The following is a 16,511-nucleotide window of genomic DNA, read 5'->3' as shown; positions in this document are numbered from 1 at the left end:
GGAGATAGAGACTCTTGACCAGTGCACCAGCATTAGGGCTTCCAGAAGTGACATGGGACTTTAACCTCTTTGTACATGAGAAAAATCACACTGCACTGAGGGTTCTCACATATACAGTTGGGCCATGGCAGCGCCTGGTCGTATAACTGTCCAAGTGACTGGATCCAGTGGCCACGGGATGGCTGCCATGCTTCCGGGCATTAGCTGCCACTGTGGTTTTGGTCAGAGAAACAGATAAGCTTACTCTAGGACAAAATATAAATGTAAAGATTCCCCATGCTGTTACTGCCCTGATGAATAGCCAGGGGCATAAGTGGCTGACCAACTCCAAACTCCAGGATGATTCACTATCAAGGACTGCTTTGAGGAAACCCACGGGTCCAACTTGAGGACTGTGCAGACACTGAACCCTGCCCACCTTTTTACCTATGGAAGCGGGAACCTCTGATCATAACTGTGAGGAGGTCATAGATGAAATTTACTCGTGCAGGCTGGACCTGACAGACATCCCCCTCTAGAACCCAGAACTCGAACTGTTCACTGATGGAAGTAGCTTCATCCAAGATGGGCCCTGCAAAGCAGGTTATGCCATAACAACTGATGAGACAGTGAAGGCTGAGGCCTTGCCACAGGGTGGTCAGCACAATGGGCTGAGCTATGGGCGCTCGTCCAGGTGCTAAGGCACGCTGAAGGGACACGAGACAACATCTACACTTATTCAAGGTATGCCTTTGCTACTTCACATGTTCATAGAGCCATTTATAAAAAAAGGGACTACTGAGAGCAGGGGGAAGAGAGATTAAAAACAAACAAAAATCATTCAGCTGTTAGCAGCAGTCTGGAAGCCTTCCCAAGTGTCAGTCATACATTGTAAAGGCCATCAGCGAGGAACTGATCCAATCAGCAAAGGAAATCAGTTGGCTGACCAGCCAGCCAAGGAGGCAGCGACCCAACCCAGCCCCACAGTGGGCCCCAAGTCAATCTTCAACGTCCTCTTGGCACCAAAATTGCCTCCATCTCGAAGATATACCAAGGAAAATCAATGGGCTCTAAATGAGGGAGGAATTACAAAAAAAAAAAAAAAAGAGGGCTTGTGGAGGCTCCCAAACCAAAGACTCTTTGTCCCCAGAAATATAGCAGACTAGCTGGTAAAACATCATGAGATGGCTCATTTAGGAAAAACTGAGCTGGAAAGCTTACTGAGAGGCTACTATTTTGTTCCTAAGCTCCCAACCCTGTGTGCCCAGATCAGTGCTAGATGTGTGACTTCTGTGCAAAACAATGCCAGCCAAGGACCAAGACCCAACCCAGGGGCGCAGACAGTTGGGACACTGCCATCTGAAGGTCTAGAAGTGGACTTTACTGAAGTGAAGCCCTGTAGAGGCTATAAGTATTTACTTGTGAAAGTCTGCACGTACTCGGGATGGGCTGAAGCCTACCCCACGCGCACTGAATGGGCATGAACAGTGGCCAAGGCCCTACTAAGAGACATAATCCCGAGATATGGGCTGCCTCTCTCCATAGGGTCTGACAATGGGCCAGCTTTTGTGTCTGAGATAATCCAAACTTTATCCAGGACACTGAGAATCAAATGGAAGCTTATACCTCTTACAGGCCACAGAGCTCAGGGAAAGTTGAACACATGAATCAGACCCTCAAGACTACATTATCTAAACTCTGACAGGAGACCCGGTTATCTTGGCTTGACATGTTACCCCCTAGCCTTACTCCAAGTCCGATATACCCTGAGGTCCTCAGGCTACTCTCCCTTTGGGATCTTATATGGGAGAACACCCCCAGTGATAGGAAAACTCAAGGGAGACCTCCAAAAACTAGCTGACCTGGAGATGTCCCGACACCTCCAGGCCCTGGGAAAAGTCTTCCACCATATCACCCAAGAAACCTTAGACAGGACACTCATTCCTTTGGGCAATTGGGTCCATCCCTATCAGCCAGGAGATGAGGTATGGGTAAAAGACTAGAAAAAGGAACCACTTCAGCCAGTTTGGACAGGCCTCACATGGTCGTCCTGGCAACCCCTACTGCTATTAAAGTTACAGGCGTCATCCCTCGGATCCACCACGCCAGAGTCAAGAAGGCAGTGGCTTCCTGTGGCGAGGACACCTGGAAAACAGTTTGGGACCCCGAAAATCCCCTTAAGGTCTGGTTCCAAAAACAACAGCCCTCAGCCACGAAGGACGCTGAGCCCTGCTCTAGTCACTCCAGAAGCTGACTAGTCAAAGGACAGCAGAAGCTTGAGGATTCTTCAGCTTTGCTCCAGCCACACTCCAGCAGCTGGCTGGTCAACGCATGGTAGAAGCTTGAGGATCTGGCTATCAAATTATAGATGGATTTTCATTGTCAACCCTGGCCTCTATCACTGATTGGTATTATTGCTGTGCTCTTCACTACAGGACTAGATTCAAAAGCACTCCAGGACTGGGATTTGGGTCAGAAGCTTCTCACAGTAGTGGGAAGCCTCATTCTTATTAGATGTCTCTTATGATTGATTCTCCCTACTTAACTAAATTGCTCACAGTATAGTTGGCCCCTCTTCACAACAGGCTCAGTTGCTATAGCTGTGGCAACCCAAAGATGGAGAGAAAACTTTTTGTTAGTGTTCAGTTATCTGTTATGTGCGGGCTGCTTTGCAGCCTTCTGGTGTCCCTTGCTATAACAGATGGTGCTGTTCCTTATCCATCATGCACCTGTCAACATTACAGTCAACCCTTGGAAAATCACTTACTTAACCATCAGCTAGAACAATGTATAGATAGCCAATCCTGTAGGCCAATCACCTACTGCCTTCATAACCAGGAGATGCATGTCCAGAGGACTGGGTGCCAAAAATGTTTTCCAGTTATACTCTTCACTGCCACTATCTTCCCTCCACCAGAGGATCCAAACCCCAGGCGGTATCCCAACACCATGGCATTGTCAACATGCCCCTGTGCCTCCGTCTACCCCCAAATGCCATGCAGATGTTACAACCCAGACCAAGTGTCTGTCTGCCAAATAAATGGAAAAACCTATTGGACAGGAACAATAATGCAGACAAACGAAATCATGGATCATCTTTGCCCTAAAAATTCAGGCTCTGCCTGTTGGCTGTATGACCCAGGTTACACGGTTAACTCCCCCTTAGATCCTCATCTGTACTGGTTCTCAATGCAACTCTTTGCCTTCTTAATGACACCAGCCCCCAGCTGGCCAGGGATTGTTGGCTTTGCTTTACCCTTAGGAGCTCCATGGTACTTAGCTACACCAATACCAATGAATAAGGCAACAGCCATGGGAACTCCTATAGATCCACCCTTGCAACAGCCAATCTTAAGGGCAATTGAGTTAACTCAGAAGACTCCAGAATGCCTTACAAATGATGGGGGGACTGAACCTGTTGGCAATTTAGCCAGGGACCAATGTAATCAAACTTTAAAAGGTGAGTGGCCCACTCATCCTCCCAGAAACACAATAAGGTGTTGCCCCCATCAAGGCCTCTTTGTGGGACAGTTGTTTACTTATGTCTACCAGCCAATTGGATGGGTATCTGCCCCTTAGCTTTCCTCACTCCCCAGATGAATACCGTCCCTAACCACCAGACTCTCACTGTACCTCTGGCAGCACATACGCAGTCCAAAAGAGCCATCCGGTTTATACCCCTACTAGTTGGTCTGGGAATCACGGCTGGGACAGGTATGGGAATAGGAGGAATTGTTTCATCAACCACCTTCTACCATATACTATCCAAGGACTTCACAGACTACATTGAGAGAGTAGCCAAATCATTAGTGGCCTCACAGGACCAACTAGATTCCCTGGCTGAGGTGAGTTTACAGAATAGGAAGGGCTAGAAGGCAATGGTGACCCACTCTAGTACTGTTGCCTGGAAAATCCCATGGGCGGAGGAGCTTGGTGGGCTGCAGTCCATGGGGTCGCTAAGAGTCGGACACTGTGAGACTTCACTTTCACTCTTCACTTTCATGCATTGGAGAAGGAAATGGCAACCCACTCCAGTGTTCTTGCCTGGAGAATCCCAGGGACAGGGGAGCCTGGTGGGCTGCCGTCTATGGGGTCGCACAGAGTCGGACACGGCTAAAGCGACTTAGCAGCAGCAGCAGCAGACCTACTGACAGCTGAAAAGGGAGGACTCTGCCTCTTCTTAAATGAAGAATGCTGCTTTTATGTAAACCAATCAAGAATACTTAGGGACATGGCCCAACAGCTAAGGGAACAAATCATAAAAAGGAGAGAGGGACTAGCAAATTCCTGGGATAACTGGAACAATATCTGGAGCTGGGCATCGTGGCTTTTCCCTTTAACCAGTCCTCTCTCCATATTCTTTGTGGCGCTCCTTTTTAGTCCTTGTATGCTCAATGCTATTACCCAGTTCATAACCTCTCAAATTGAATCCATAAAGTTACAAATGATAATAACTCAATATTGCTCCCTGAATGATGGGGAGCACTGAATAGCCTACCAAAACATGAGATGATGCTTTCTACAATGAATGATAGAAGCATCAAGAGGGGGAATGAAGAGGAAAAGCTAAAATTTAACATAACCTCCTGCTCCTTCTGCCTCTGTAACTCAGCTTGCTCCTTGCAAAGTCTGGATCACATAGGTCACGTAGTCTCAGAAAGTGGGGACTCACAATACTAGGAATTGGGGCTTATCTCACTCACCCTTGTCCTGCTCTTTGCAATCGCCCAACCCCTGCAAACCTGCTTAATCATGCCTGTCTATGTATAAAAACTCTGTAACCCCTTTGTTCAGGGCTCAGAGCTTGGAGGGTTAACTCCTCTGGGCCCACCGGCATAAAAAAAAAAAAAAAAAACCCTGAATTCTCCAACTCCGAGTGCAGTGCTTGGTTTCTCGAGTACTGGGTTCTTCAACACGTACAGTGGTCTCATTCTCAACATTTGCAGTGATGGACTATTACGTTTAATAGAATGGCAAAGGTTTTATTAGATTGTATAAAGAAAGGTTATTTTACCTATTTTGTTCCGCATGCGAGCCCTGCTCCAGTACCCTGTACTGAACAGGTATTCTACAGCTATACAGGAAAAGAAAAAGGAAGGAAGGGAAGGAGGGAGGAAGGCAGGGAGCATAGGTAAGAAAGAAAATAATAAAGAGAAGAAAGGAAAAAGGACAATAAAAGGGAAGGAAAGAGAAGGGAAGAATAAGGAAGAAGGAAAGAGAAAAAAAAGGAAAACTAAGTACATCAAAGTGAATATAAAGAAAATGAAATCAGCAAACCCATTCTTTTTATGCTTCCTAATGCAGCAAATACACGTCTCTAGCCACAATCATACCTTTTAGACATCAGCTGAGCAAGTGGCTAAAACTACAAGACAGAAAAGATACCACACACTCCACTAACTGTCCCCTACTTGGGAAACTCCTAGAGACCAGAGCCTCACATTTCAGAGACCAGAGATCAACCATGGCCAGCTTAGTTACTGGCTTTTAGGCAGCCTCCACTTTTCTTTAGGAGAGCTAAATTTGCTAAGAAAAGAATAGTTAATGCTGTATGGTGGCAGCTTGCCCTGTCAAGATAAAACAGAAGCAAATTGAATTACACAGAAATTTTATTTTAAAAAATATTCTGTTTACTCAGGGGAACGTACTTAAAAATTCAGGGTGGGGGGGCAATAAAAATCTGCACTTTGTAAAAGTGTTGCTTAAAATGTTCATTATGCAGCAACCTGCACATTCAGACAGGGTGACCACTGGCTGCCATCAACGCATGGTATTTCGCTAAAGCTTATGTTATGCATGTTTGGTATTCAGGAAACCAAAACATTGCTTTTACAATCTGAAAATGCCTGTCATTATCTTCACTGAACTAGACTGCTGATTCAATAAAAGTCCCTTGCTTAGTGGTGATTCAACTATAGCAGTCACTGAAAGATCAGATTATTTACAGATAAAGGAAAAATTTCACATTTGACCAGAACTGAGCATATTCATATAGAATATTATTTTTTACTCCATGCAGAGACAGAAACAAATGGCAATATTTCTTAAGCAGCAAATTGTCTTCTTTCATGAATGGAAAAAAATAATTTGTTGTTGGTACGGTAATCACTGATATGTGAATAGGGTTGCTAAAAATAGGGTTTTCACAGTTAGTCTGAAAACTTCTTATTTCATTTTATATGTATATTTCCTTACATCAGGAAGGTTCAAGTTAATAGGGTTTAATGTTTTCACAAATTACCAACCAGAAGGTAAGAAGCAGTATGACATTAACAGTTCTCATAACACTCTTTTGGATAAATAATAAGGTCTTTTATGTCTCTATATCCTTGTTTTCATAGTGGGGTGGCAGTAAGGGAGCCTGAAAGCTAAGGGAGCAGGATTTGTTGCAGTTCCCATAGGAGGGCAGCAGTGGAGATGAATCTGGAAACCAGGCTCCATCCCCGGAAGTCCTACACCTCAATAGAGATAGTTCTGAACAAACCTTGAAGGTGAATGCCTGTCCCACGCTCCCACCCTCAGCAGCATTCAGAGACATAAAACTGAGAGCTGGTGGTCAATGAGTTAGCAATTGTGACTCCGAGTTTTATATTGTGTTAGAGACAGAAGAAAAATGCATGACCTACTTGGATCCGATAAGATGGAATCAGTTTTCGGCAGAAATTGATCACAACGGACTCCTTGGTAGCCTTCTTTGCACCTGAGAAAAGGGATAAATGACAAACATACGCATGTGGTTGTGAAAGGTTCAAGATTTCAACGAGCAAAATAGCCACCAATTACATCACCGTGAGAACAGTACATTCATGCTTTTGTGATGCTTGGCTCAGTCTGTTTCTAACACTGACAGATGGATTCTAGAGTCTTATGTCTGTGGGGGAAAGAAAAAACAAAAACAATGGCACCACCTTTCTTTTGTAGTTTTATAGGTAATATCTAGAGAACAAACAAGAGCAATTGAAGATGCCCCTCATGGTGTATGAATAATTCTTATCCTCTTATTATAATTCTGCAGTTTTCTTTATGCAACTTACTGGTCTCTAAAAGACTGCAAATGCTCTTTCAGAAAGCATCATATTACAAGTGTTATTTTTCTAATAAAAAATCATTTTCTAACATAATTGATGAAACATTATCAGGAGATTTGGCCTACTGTTCATTTTCCTCATGTTTTACTAGTTTGTTCATTTGCTAATTTCACTTTTATTTTTTGCTTAGCAATTTTTCCAGTCAGTGCCGCCTAACTGCTAGGCCAGAAATAACAGCATTTATTTCAGATCTGGCCAAATCGGAAAAGTATCTATCTCTACATGAAAGGTCTCGGCATTTTCTCTAAAATCACATTTTTGTCTCCTCATTCTTCTCTTTTATATTTAGCAAACAAGTGTCCACTTCCTGCAAGGCATGGTCCAGGGAAACTTTCCTGAGGCGGGTGCAATTTGGAGGTGGGATATTCACCTGAAAGCCCTTGCAGTGAGGCATGTCTAGGCAGCCCTGCCTGCCCACAATCTTTGCTCAATCAAGGCTGGTTGGCCGTCTCAGGACAGTACTGGCTCATCAGCTGACAGTTCAAGGAACAAATACAGCTGAGGCCCCACTTGCCTGCCTCTGAACAATTTGTGTAAGCAAGGAAGGTGGCACTTAGTGTATATGCTTGAAGCTTAATCTGTCATGCCCAAGTTAAGCAGATAGGCATCCATTGTTGCTCCTGGGATGAATCTGTCCTACTTACTGAGGAGGAAATTGTGCTGCTGGCATAAAAATCAGATTTAAAAAACAATCCTCTGGTTGTTAGAAATCTATGAAATCGACAAAAGAATTCAAACAGACCATTCTGTCAGAGACAGGAGCCATGGATTCTTTCTTTAGAATACGCTTTGTTTTCTGAGTGTGATAAACTATTAGATAAGGTCTATGGCAGTTGGAGCTATCACAGTGAAAGGCACCCAGGTAATTTTTCCACCTTCCACTGTGAGCTAAAGTGGAATAAAGGTAATGAGGTAGGCTCTCTTTAGCACCTTTTCAAACCTGGCACACTGGAGTGTGTTTGATAATTTTCCCTATAGACTGAGAACAAAGACTTCTGATACATGGACACTTCAAATATCCAACAGGCTATGGAGAGAGTTTGTTTAAGCAGACACATATTTTCATAAACTTTAAGAAATTCATTTACTGCACTTGAAATAAAGCAGGCATATTACTGATTCGCTAATTGTACAAAGTCAGAAAATACTTAAGATGTAAGCACATTTGTGATGAAAAAATAAACTTGTGTTCTCTGAAGCTGCCCTAACACCATCATCTTTATTCTGAATTACTTGATTCACAGTGTTTTAGTTCTCATTTTCCTTAATGATGAGTTAGGTGCTAGGTGCATGCATGCATTCACTTCTGAGGACTTTATTTTCCAACATATGTGGGAGATTTTAAGCACACTTCACTCTTTGTATCTTCATTTAATGTGACAATGGTATACTTGGGAGACTGCTGCTTTTAAGGGGAAGTGCTTTTGTTTTGTTTTGCTTTTTAAGGGGTTTTCATCACTTAAAATGCATTACTCCATTTGTGTGTAGAAAAGAAAATAAGGAAAGATGTTTGAAACTGTTCTAGTCTTCAACTGATTTGCTGTGGCTTTGAGCCCACTCTGAAGTGTTCAGGCTTCATGGGTTACCAGGAAAATTGCACAGTGCATGCCTTCACCCTGCCTTCCTATCAGCATGCTGTAGATAATAAGGTGTGATGAGACTGAAGTAGCCCGGCTCAAATTAGGAAACCCACCAAGGGCTGTGTGACTAGGCATGAGGCAAACTCTGCTCCTTTGTTAAGGTGGTTATGTATCCCCGCTAATTGGTGCTGGGTTTTATAACAAATTAAAGTTTCCACTTAAAAATCACACATGTCACCTTGATAAGTTCAAATCCATCCAAATGTGAAGACAAAATGTGCCTAGCAGGTAAAGTCAGTGAGGTGGATTGAATTTATGAAACTATTAAACACATAAAGCAAAGGAAAAAATGTCTTAGGATGCACTTCTATTGCATAGATTGAGTTTGGCAGACCTTCTGACAGTGTGATAAACAGTGTATCTTTTCAAAAATATCACAGCATGTTTGTTGTGGTTTGTGTTAGTTGCGGGGAGGGGTGAATTTTGAGACTGCTTTTTAAGATTTTTGCTCTCTTGAGAGGTACAGGTATAAGAACACAAGAAATTCATATAATAGACATTCTTTCTGCTTGTTCATCTTAATAAAGCATGATGGAATTAATAAAATTTTAAAAGCACATATGTAATCTTTAATGGTAAATATATTTTTTTAAGCATATATCTTGCCTTAATCAGGTTGAAAAGTGGAAGTGAAAGTTGCTCAGTCGTAATCAGGTTAATACTCTATTATTTTTCTACTCTGCATTGGTTCAAAGCTCCACTGAATTCATCCACTCCTGTTCTCTGAATTTATTTATCCCTGGAAAGCCTTGCATCATGATAGCAATTTTATTAAAATATATCAACATTCCCTGGTGTTCTTACACATAAGCCTTTTTTTTTTCCCTACAACTAGATGGCCAATGGAGAAGGCAATGGCACCCCACTCCAGTGTTCTTGCCTGGAGAATCCCAGGGGCGGAGGAGCCTGGTGGAATGCCGTCTATGGGGTCGCGCAGAGTTGGACACAACTGAAGCGACTTAGCAGCAGCAGCAGCAGCAGATGGCCAAAGAGTAGGTTCAGAATAGGAAATGCAGCCACAGTTGATAAACAGGTGTGTAAAGAAAATGGGAGGAGTCTTACTGTCAGTAGAACAACCACAGTGTAAACTCAATCTCCCCTGGAAATAGAAATGGCAATCCACCCCAGTATTCCCGCCTAGGAAATCCCATGACAGAGGAGCCTGGCAGGCTACAGCCTATGGGGTTACAAAAGAGTTGGACAAGACTTAGCAACTAAACAACGATGAAAACCCTGAATAGGGGAGACTGGCTCCTGGCAATGAAGTGACGGAAAGAAATTGGAGATTCTGAGCCAAGTTTAAAATGTCAGCAAAGTATCTCTCCTGGTGAGTTTCGGGGCCAGGCCCCTCACTTTCTACAGTGATAGGGCCAGTTGTATGGTTTCAAATGCAGACCTCACTTTCCTACCAAATACATCCTTCTAGTTTGGCCCTCATCCCCCTCCCACTTGTTCAGCTGTATCTATAATAACAAGCCACCCCTTCTATTCATTTTCTTCTTATACACAGTCCCTGAAGAAAAGCCCAGCTTTAGAGAAAAGCTTTAAAAGGCAATCCTTGGACAAAGGAGAAGAGAACAATACTGACAAAGATGAGAAATTACAATATGCATGCTTGTCAGCTAGAAGCAAATACTTGATTTGTCTTGGGTGTTAAAACAGATGCAATGAACCTAGCACTCAACCTGGGTGCAGAACCCCCCCCCCCAAAGAGATTTTTTTAAATGTTTAGCTCAACTGCTGATGTTCCCACAGAAATGGGCATTTTTGTCCAGCAAAAAGTGGTTATCACAGCCATCAGCCCACATGGCTAACTTCAGACCATGCTCATCTGTTTTGTTACAATACTCATGCCAGTTTATTACTTTGAACTCCTTTTCTGAATAGCAACTAAATTAGAACTAATAATAATAATGACTTAGAGTGAAAATGAAAGAACTCTCATTTGTGACCAACAACCTCCCTACATTTCCAGATGATTCTTCCATTTCTCCTACTTATTCCTGTCAGGAGAGCAAAGCAAAGCAAAGCAAAAACAACACACAACTGTCCCATTGGGGAACAGTTCTATCCATCCTCTGATTCAATTCCCTGGTCATTTACTCATCAATGCGAAATGTGATCATTGCTTCACATCCTTCTTCTCTACTCCTACCCTGTCTTCACTACCAGTCTCTGTTATCTACATGGATGGCTCAGCCAATGTAAAACTTTCTATCACATCTTCCTCAACTATACCATAATGCTTAGCTGTTGAGTTTATAGCCTATTCTCTGTTTAGTATTTGCATGGGTGTACTTTACACAAAAACTAGAAAAGGTCAGTTTTCATTCCAATCACAAAGAAAGGCAATGCCAAAGAATGCTCAAAGTACTGCACAATTGCACTCATCTCACACGCTAGGAAAGTAATGCTCAAAATTCTCCAAGTCAGGCTTCAGCAATACATGAACCGTGAACTTCCAGATGTTCAAGTTGGTTTTAGAAAAGGCAGAAGAACCAGAGATCAAGTTGCCAACATCCACTGGATCATGGAAAAAGCAAGAGAGTTCCAGAAAAATATCTATTTCTGCTTTATTGACTATGCAAAAGCCTTTGACTGTATGGATCACAATAAACTGTGGAAAATTCTGAAAGAGATGGGAATACCAGACCACCTGACCTGCCTCTTGAGAAACCTGTATGTAGGTCAGAAAGCAACAGTTAGAACTGGACATGGAAAAACACATTGGTTCCAAATAGGAAAAGGAGTACGTCAAGGCTGTATATTGTCACCCTGCTATTTAACTTCTATGCAGAGTACATCATGAGAAATGCTGGGCAGAGAAGAAGCACAAGCTGGAATCAAGATTGCCAGGAGAAATATCAATAACCTCAGATATGCAGATGACACCACCGTTATGGCAGAAAGTGAAGAGGAACTAAAATCCTCTTGATGAAAGTGAAAGTGGAGAGTGAAAAAGTTGGCTTAAAGCTCAACATTCAGAAAATGAAGATCATGGCATCTGGTCCCATCACTTCATGGGAAACAGATGGGGAAACAGTGGAAACAGTGTCAGACTTTATATTTGGGGGCTCCAAAATCACTGCAGATGGTGATTGCAGCCATGAAATTAAAAGACGCTTACTCCTTGGAAGGAAAGTTATGACCAACCTAGATAGCATATTGAAAAGCAGAGACATTACTTTGCCAATGAAGGTCCTTCTAGTCAAGGCTATGGTTTTTCCAGTGGTCATGTATGCATGTGAGAGTTGGACTGTGAAGAAAGCTGAGTGCCGAAGAATTGATGCTTTTGAACTGTGGTGTTGGAGGAGACTCTTGAGAGTCCCTTGGACTTCAAGGAGATCCAACCAGTCCATTCTAAGGGAGATCAGTCCTGGGTGTTGTTTGGAAGGACTGATGCTTAAGCTGAAACTCCAGTACTTTGGCCACCTCATGTGAAGTGTTGACTCATTGGAAAAGACTCTGATGCTGGGAGGGATTGGAGGCAGGAGGAGAAGGGGACGACAGAGGATGAGATGGCTGGATTGCATCACCGACTTGGTGGACAAGAGTTTGGGTGAACTCTGGGAGTTGGTAATGGACAGGGAGGCCTGGCGTGCTGCAGTGCATGGGGTTGCAAAAAGTCAGACATGACTGAGTGACTGTACTGAACTGAACTTTACACAAAGCTTCTATATTCCTGTTTACCACTTTAAACCCTAGGAATGATACCAGGAAGGAAAAAAATGAGCAAGCACATGTGGTTATTATATTACATACATGCGTTTTGGCCATTTTTATGCCTAGAGACCTTTTACTGCACATATTTGCAAAAGTGCATTTTACATAATTTACAGAGAGAAATGCATGAAGGTTAGAAATGTTTGCTTCAATCGTGGTATAGGGTCTGGTCTCTCCATGCATTTTAGAGAAAGTAAGCATGCTTCTTTCTTGGAAACTTGATTTTAGACATAAAATTTCAACTAGCAGAAATCAATTAACTTCACAAGAGAAATGGTGGTGAACTGTATGGTTTGTTTTCTGACTGTGGCAACTTTTATTCATAGACAAAAATGGCAATTACTCTTTGATATTACAGGAAAGGAGACACTTTGTCAGTGATACACAAGTCTGCCAATTTGGAGGGGCCTATTAAATGCTGATTTGATTAAAAAAAAGAAACACTCCCTCCAGGTATTCTTCTTTATCTCCTGCCAATTCTCCTCAGCCTCAAAGTCAGCCCTTGGTTTGGGAAAATGGAAAAATCATCAGGCATTTAAACTTTACCTATTAGATGCAGGGTGGTTTGGAGCACAGCCTGGTTTTCAAAGCTGGGATTGGCTATTTTCTAGCTGCTTAGCCTTCCTCTACCTTCTTCCTTCTATCTGTAACATGCAGGTAACAATAGTAGCTCCCTCCTAGTGTTATTATTAGGAATAAATAACACTTATTGTTTTGGTAAGCACTCAATGCATGATAGTTTCTTTAAAAAAATATTCTGTGAATTTGGAATCATCATCCTAGCTATTCAAGTGAAGAAACAGGTTCACAAAGGTTAAGCCTCTTGTTTCAAAATCATATAGCCAGTAAGTCTTTGAACAAACTCAACTAGGGTTGATTTTAAAGTCCTTGTTTGATCTGTGGCACTTTCTGGCATTCTTCATGGAAATTGTATAGATACATAAACCATTGTTCTTCAGCTGTCTTTCCCAAGATTAGTATTTAAAAATATCATGAAAAGAAGCCATGATTCATGATAAGAAATAAAGACCTAGATTTAAACATTACTAGACAATTTCAAAATGTTCTTAAGCAAACCATGTCACAGAGGCTGGTTACTGATTTAAAGGCAAACTTCCTAAGCTTGGATTAATTTAACAGCTATTCTCCAACTATGGATGGGAAAGCTCTGTAATAGGAGTACCACTCTTAAAAATGACATTTCTTAAAAAAAAAAAAAAATGAGATTTCTTGATTGCAGACTGTTCTAAGTTTAAAAAAAGGCAAAAGCACAGAGGATACAGTTTGACCAAGGTGAGTAAACTGCCCAGCACTGAAGAAATGAGGAGTCCTGAAGTCAGAATCCCAAACCAGGTCTCTATCTGAACGCAGATGTGTGCTGCAAAGAATAGAAACTTTTCGAGGTAAGCATCTGCAGCCTAGAGCTATAGGCTCAACAATCACTTATGATGTTAGAACCCATTCCCTTCCCTGCCACTCACTGCTGAGGCTGAGATCTAGGTTTTGCTATGGAGAATACTGTGACATTGATTAAGGTGTAAGCTTTCTTTAGCTGAATTTAGAACTTAATTAAGTGGTCTTATTTAAAAGGAACACTAATTAAGACAGCAAGATATTTAAGTGAACCAAAATTGGAATTAAATTTACCTATATCCTAGCTGTAGGTACTGTCTTTCTAAAATCCTTTGAACTATAATTGGAAGATTAGATTTGAATTCTTTTACACTGCAGAGCAACAGCTGTCTTTGAACTCATGAAGATCTTCTGAAGTGTTATCAACATATCACAAATTCCATGGCTGAGGCAGTTTTTGCTTATAATGTCACTTATCTTACAACTATGATTATTCTTGCTAATGAAATTATACCTACAATTTTCAGAAAATATAAGGATTTTTTTTTAATTTCCCTTTAACCAAGTTTGGATTGTAAAGTGGATGGTGCCTATTATACAGAATGAAGTAAGTCAGGAAGAAAAACACCAATACAGTGTATTAACACATATATATGGAATTGAGAAAGATGGTAATGATGACCCAATATGCAAGACAGCAAAAGAGACACAGATACAAAGAACAGAATTTTGGACTCTGTGGGAGAAGGTCAGGGTGGGAAGACTTGAGAGAATAGCACTGAAACATGTGTATTACCATACATGAAATAGATCACCAGTCCAAGTTCGATACATGAAACAGGGCACTCAAAGCCAGTGCATTGGGACAACCCTGAGGGATGGGGTGGGGAGGGAAGTGGGAGGGGGGTTCAGGATGGGGGCCACATGTACACCCATGGCTGATTCATGTCAATGTATGGCAAAAACCACTACAATATTGTAATTAGCCTCCAATTAAAATAAATAAATTGAAAATAATAAAGTAGATAGAGGCAAATTACTTCTTCATGAGACTGATATGATTTCAGAAGTTTGAAACCATCTGCTCAAATTTAGGAGGTGTGCTGCATTCAGTTAATACTTGAGCCCTAAAGACAAAAAGGAAAAAAAATGATTTCAAGTCTGATAAATTTTATATATATATATATATATATATATATATGTAAACCATGCGTGTTCTCAACTGCAAGTTCCTTTCAATCATGTGTAAATATTAGGTACCTGGTCCAGCGGTCACCCATACAATTCACTGGTCAATTTTAGCACCAGAGAGACAGAACCTGTTTACATTGTCATCTTACTCTCATATATGGCACGTTCACTTTTGAACACTTTTGAGTTCTCATGTTAGTTTGAATACATTTTTGGCCTTTATAGAAATTTCTGCCCCTATTTGGTCAAGAGCCTCACTTACCTTAAAATACATAGGATGGCATGAAGGTACTACACAGATTAAAATACATAGCAATACTATCCAAAGCAGCCATGTGGGCAAAAGAAAGCCATTCTATCTAATTTAGCTTTGGCTTTACTGCATCTCAAAAAAAAAACACAAAAAACAAAAAAAAAAAAAAAAAACTCTTTTTAGGGTAAGAAGGTAAATTAAGAAGTAATTTATTGGCCCTCTTGCAGGAAGACTTCCCAAATTCAATATCACATTAGAGGTAGTACAGCAATAGTAGCCTTTATCAAGAACAAAAGTGTTATGGGGTAATAGTGACAAGCAAAAGACGGATGGATTTTTGCTTTATCAATTCAAACTAACAAATGCTATGCTATTAATTTCCTGTATACACAAAATCTATTGTGACAAATGTGACATGCTAGATTTCAAGGGAGGTAGCCTACTATGGTGGAAAAGGAATGTCCTATGGATGAAGGACATTCCCATTTCTGCCACTGAGAGACGTGACAGAGGTTGGTGACAGACCTCCCCATGGCGTCAGGGGCTCATCTCTAAGTGGACTTATGAGTCTTGATTGAGTGTGTGTTCTGTACACACTGCATGGACCCACATTGCCCCTCAACCTTATAAATATGCTTAATAATAAGAACATTTAGGCAAATAATTTAGGTTCTAACATTAAATTCAGAGGAGAGTCATGCTCTCTTCCCCCACTTCCGTAATTCAAAGTTCCCATGACTGCCTTTGATATTTCTCAGCCAACAACAGACCAGGATTTACTGTCACATCTACTCCCTATGGGGCTTCCCAGGTGGCCTAGATAGTCAAGCATCTGCCTGCAATGTGGAAGACCTGGGTTTGATCCCTTGGTCAGGAAGATCCCGTGGAGAAGGAACTGGCAACCCACTCCAGTGTTCTTAACTGGAGAATCCCATGGACAGAGGAGACTGGAGGGCTATAATCCATGGGGTCATAAAGAGTTGAAATGACTGAACAATTAGCACACAGAATACTCCCTATGATCTCTCCTTCTTAAAATTTTCATGTAAGATATCACCAGGGCTTGCCTGGTGGCTCAGACAGTAAAGAATCTGCCTGTAATGTGGGAGAACTGGGTTCAATCCCTGGGTCAGGAAGATCCCCTGGAGAAGGGAATGGCTACCCACTCCAATATTCTTGCCTGGAGAATTCCATGGACAGAGGGGCCTGACAGGCTGTAGCCCATGGGGTCACAAGAGTCAGACAAGACTGAGCAGCTAATACTTTCATTTTCAAGACATCACC

At 41.8% G+C, this 16,511-nt stretch overlaps 1 protein-coding gene across 4 annotated transcripts in view; it reads right to left on the bottom strand.

Moving 5' to 3' along the window:
- Positions 1–16,511, bottom strand: part of NRG3 (neuregulin 3) — a 1,228,440-nt gene that overhangs the window by 304,015 nt on the left and 907,914 nt on the right. For all 4 annotated transcript variants that reach the window (XM_055537827.1, XM_055537834.1, XM_055537844.1 and 1 more), the window contains exon 3: positions 6,606–6,679. In XM_055537827.1, coding sequence (XP_055393802.1) covers positions 6,606–6,679 — 74 coding nt within the window. The remainder of the gene's footprint in view (positions 1–6,605; positions 6,680–16,511) is intronic.

Source organism: Bubalus kerabau, chromosome 1 (assembly GCF_029407905.1).
Source record: "Bubalus kerabau isolate K-KA32 ecotype Philippines breed swamp buffalo chromosome 1, PCC_UOA_SB_1v2, whole genome shotgun sequence".
NCBI classification, from domain to species: domain Eukaryota; kingdom Metazoa; phylum Chordata; class Mammalia; order Artiodactyla; family Bovidae; genus Bubalus; species Bubalus kerabau.
Note: the sequence above shows the minus strand (reverse complement) of the source record. Positions and strands in the feature narration are given on the sequence as shown.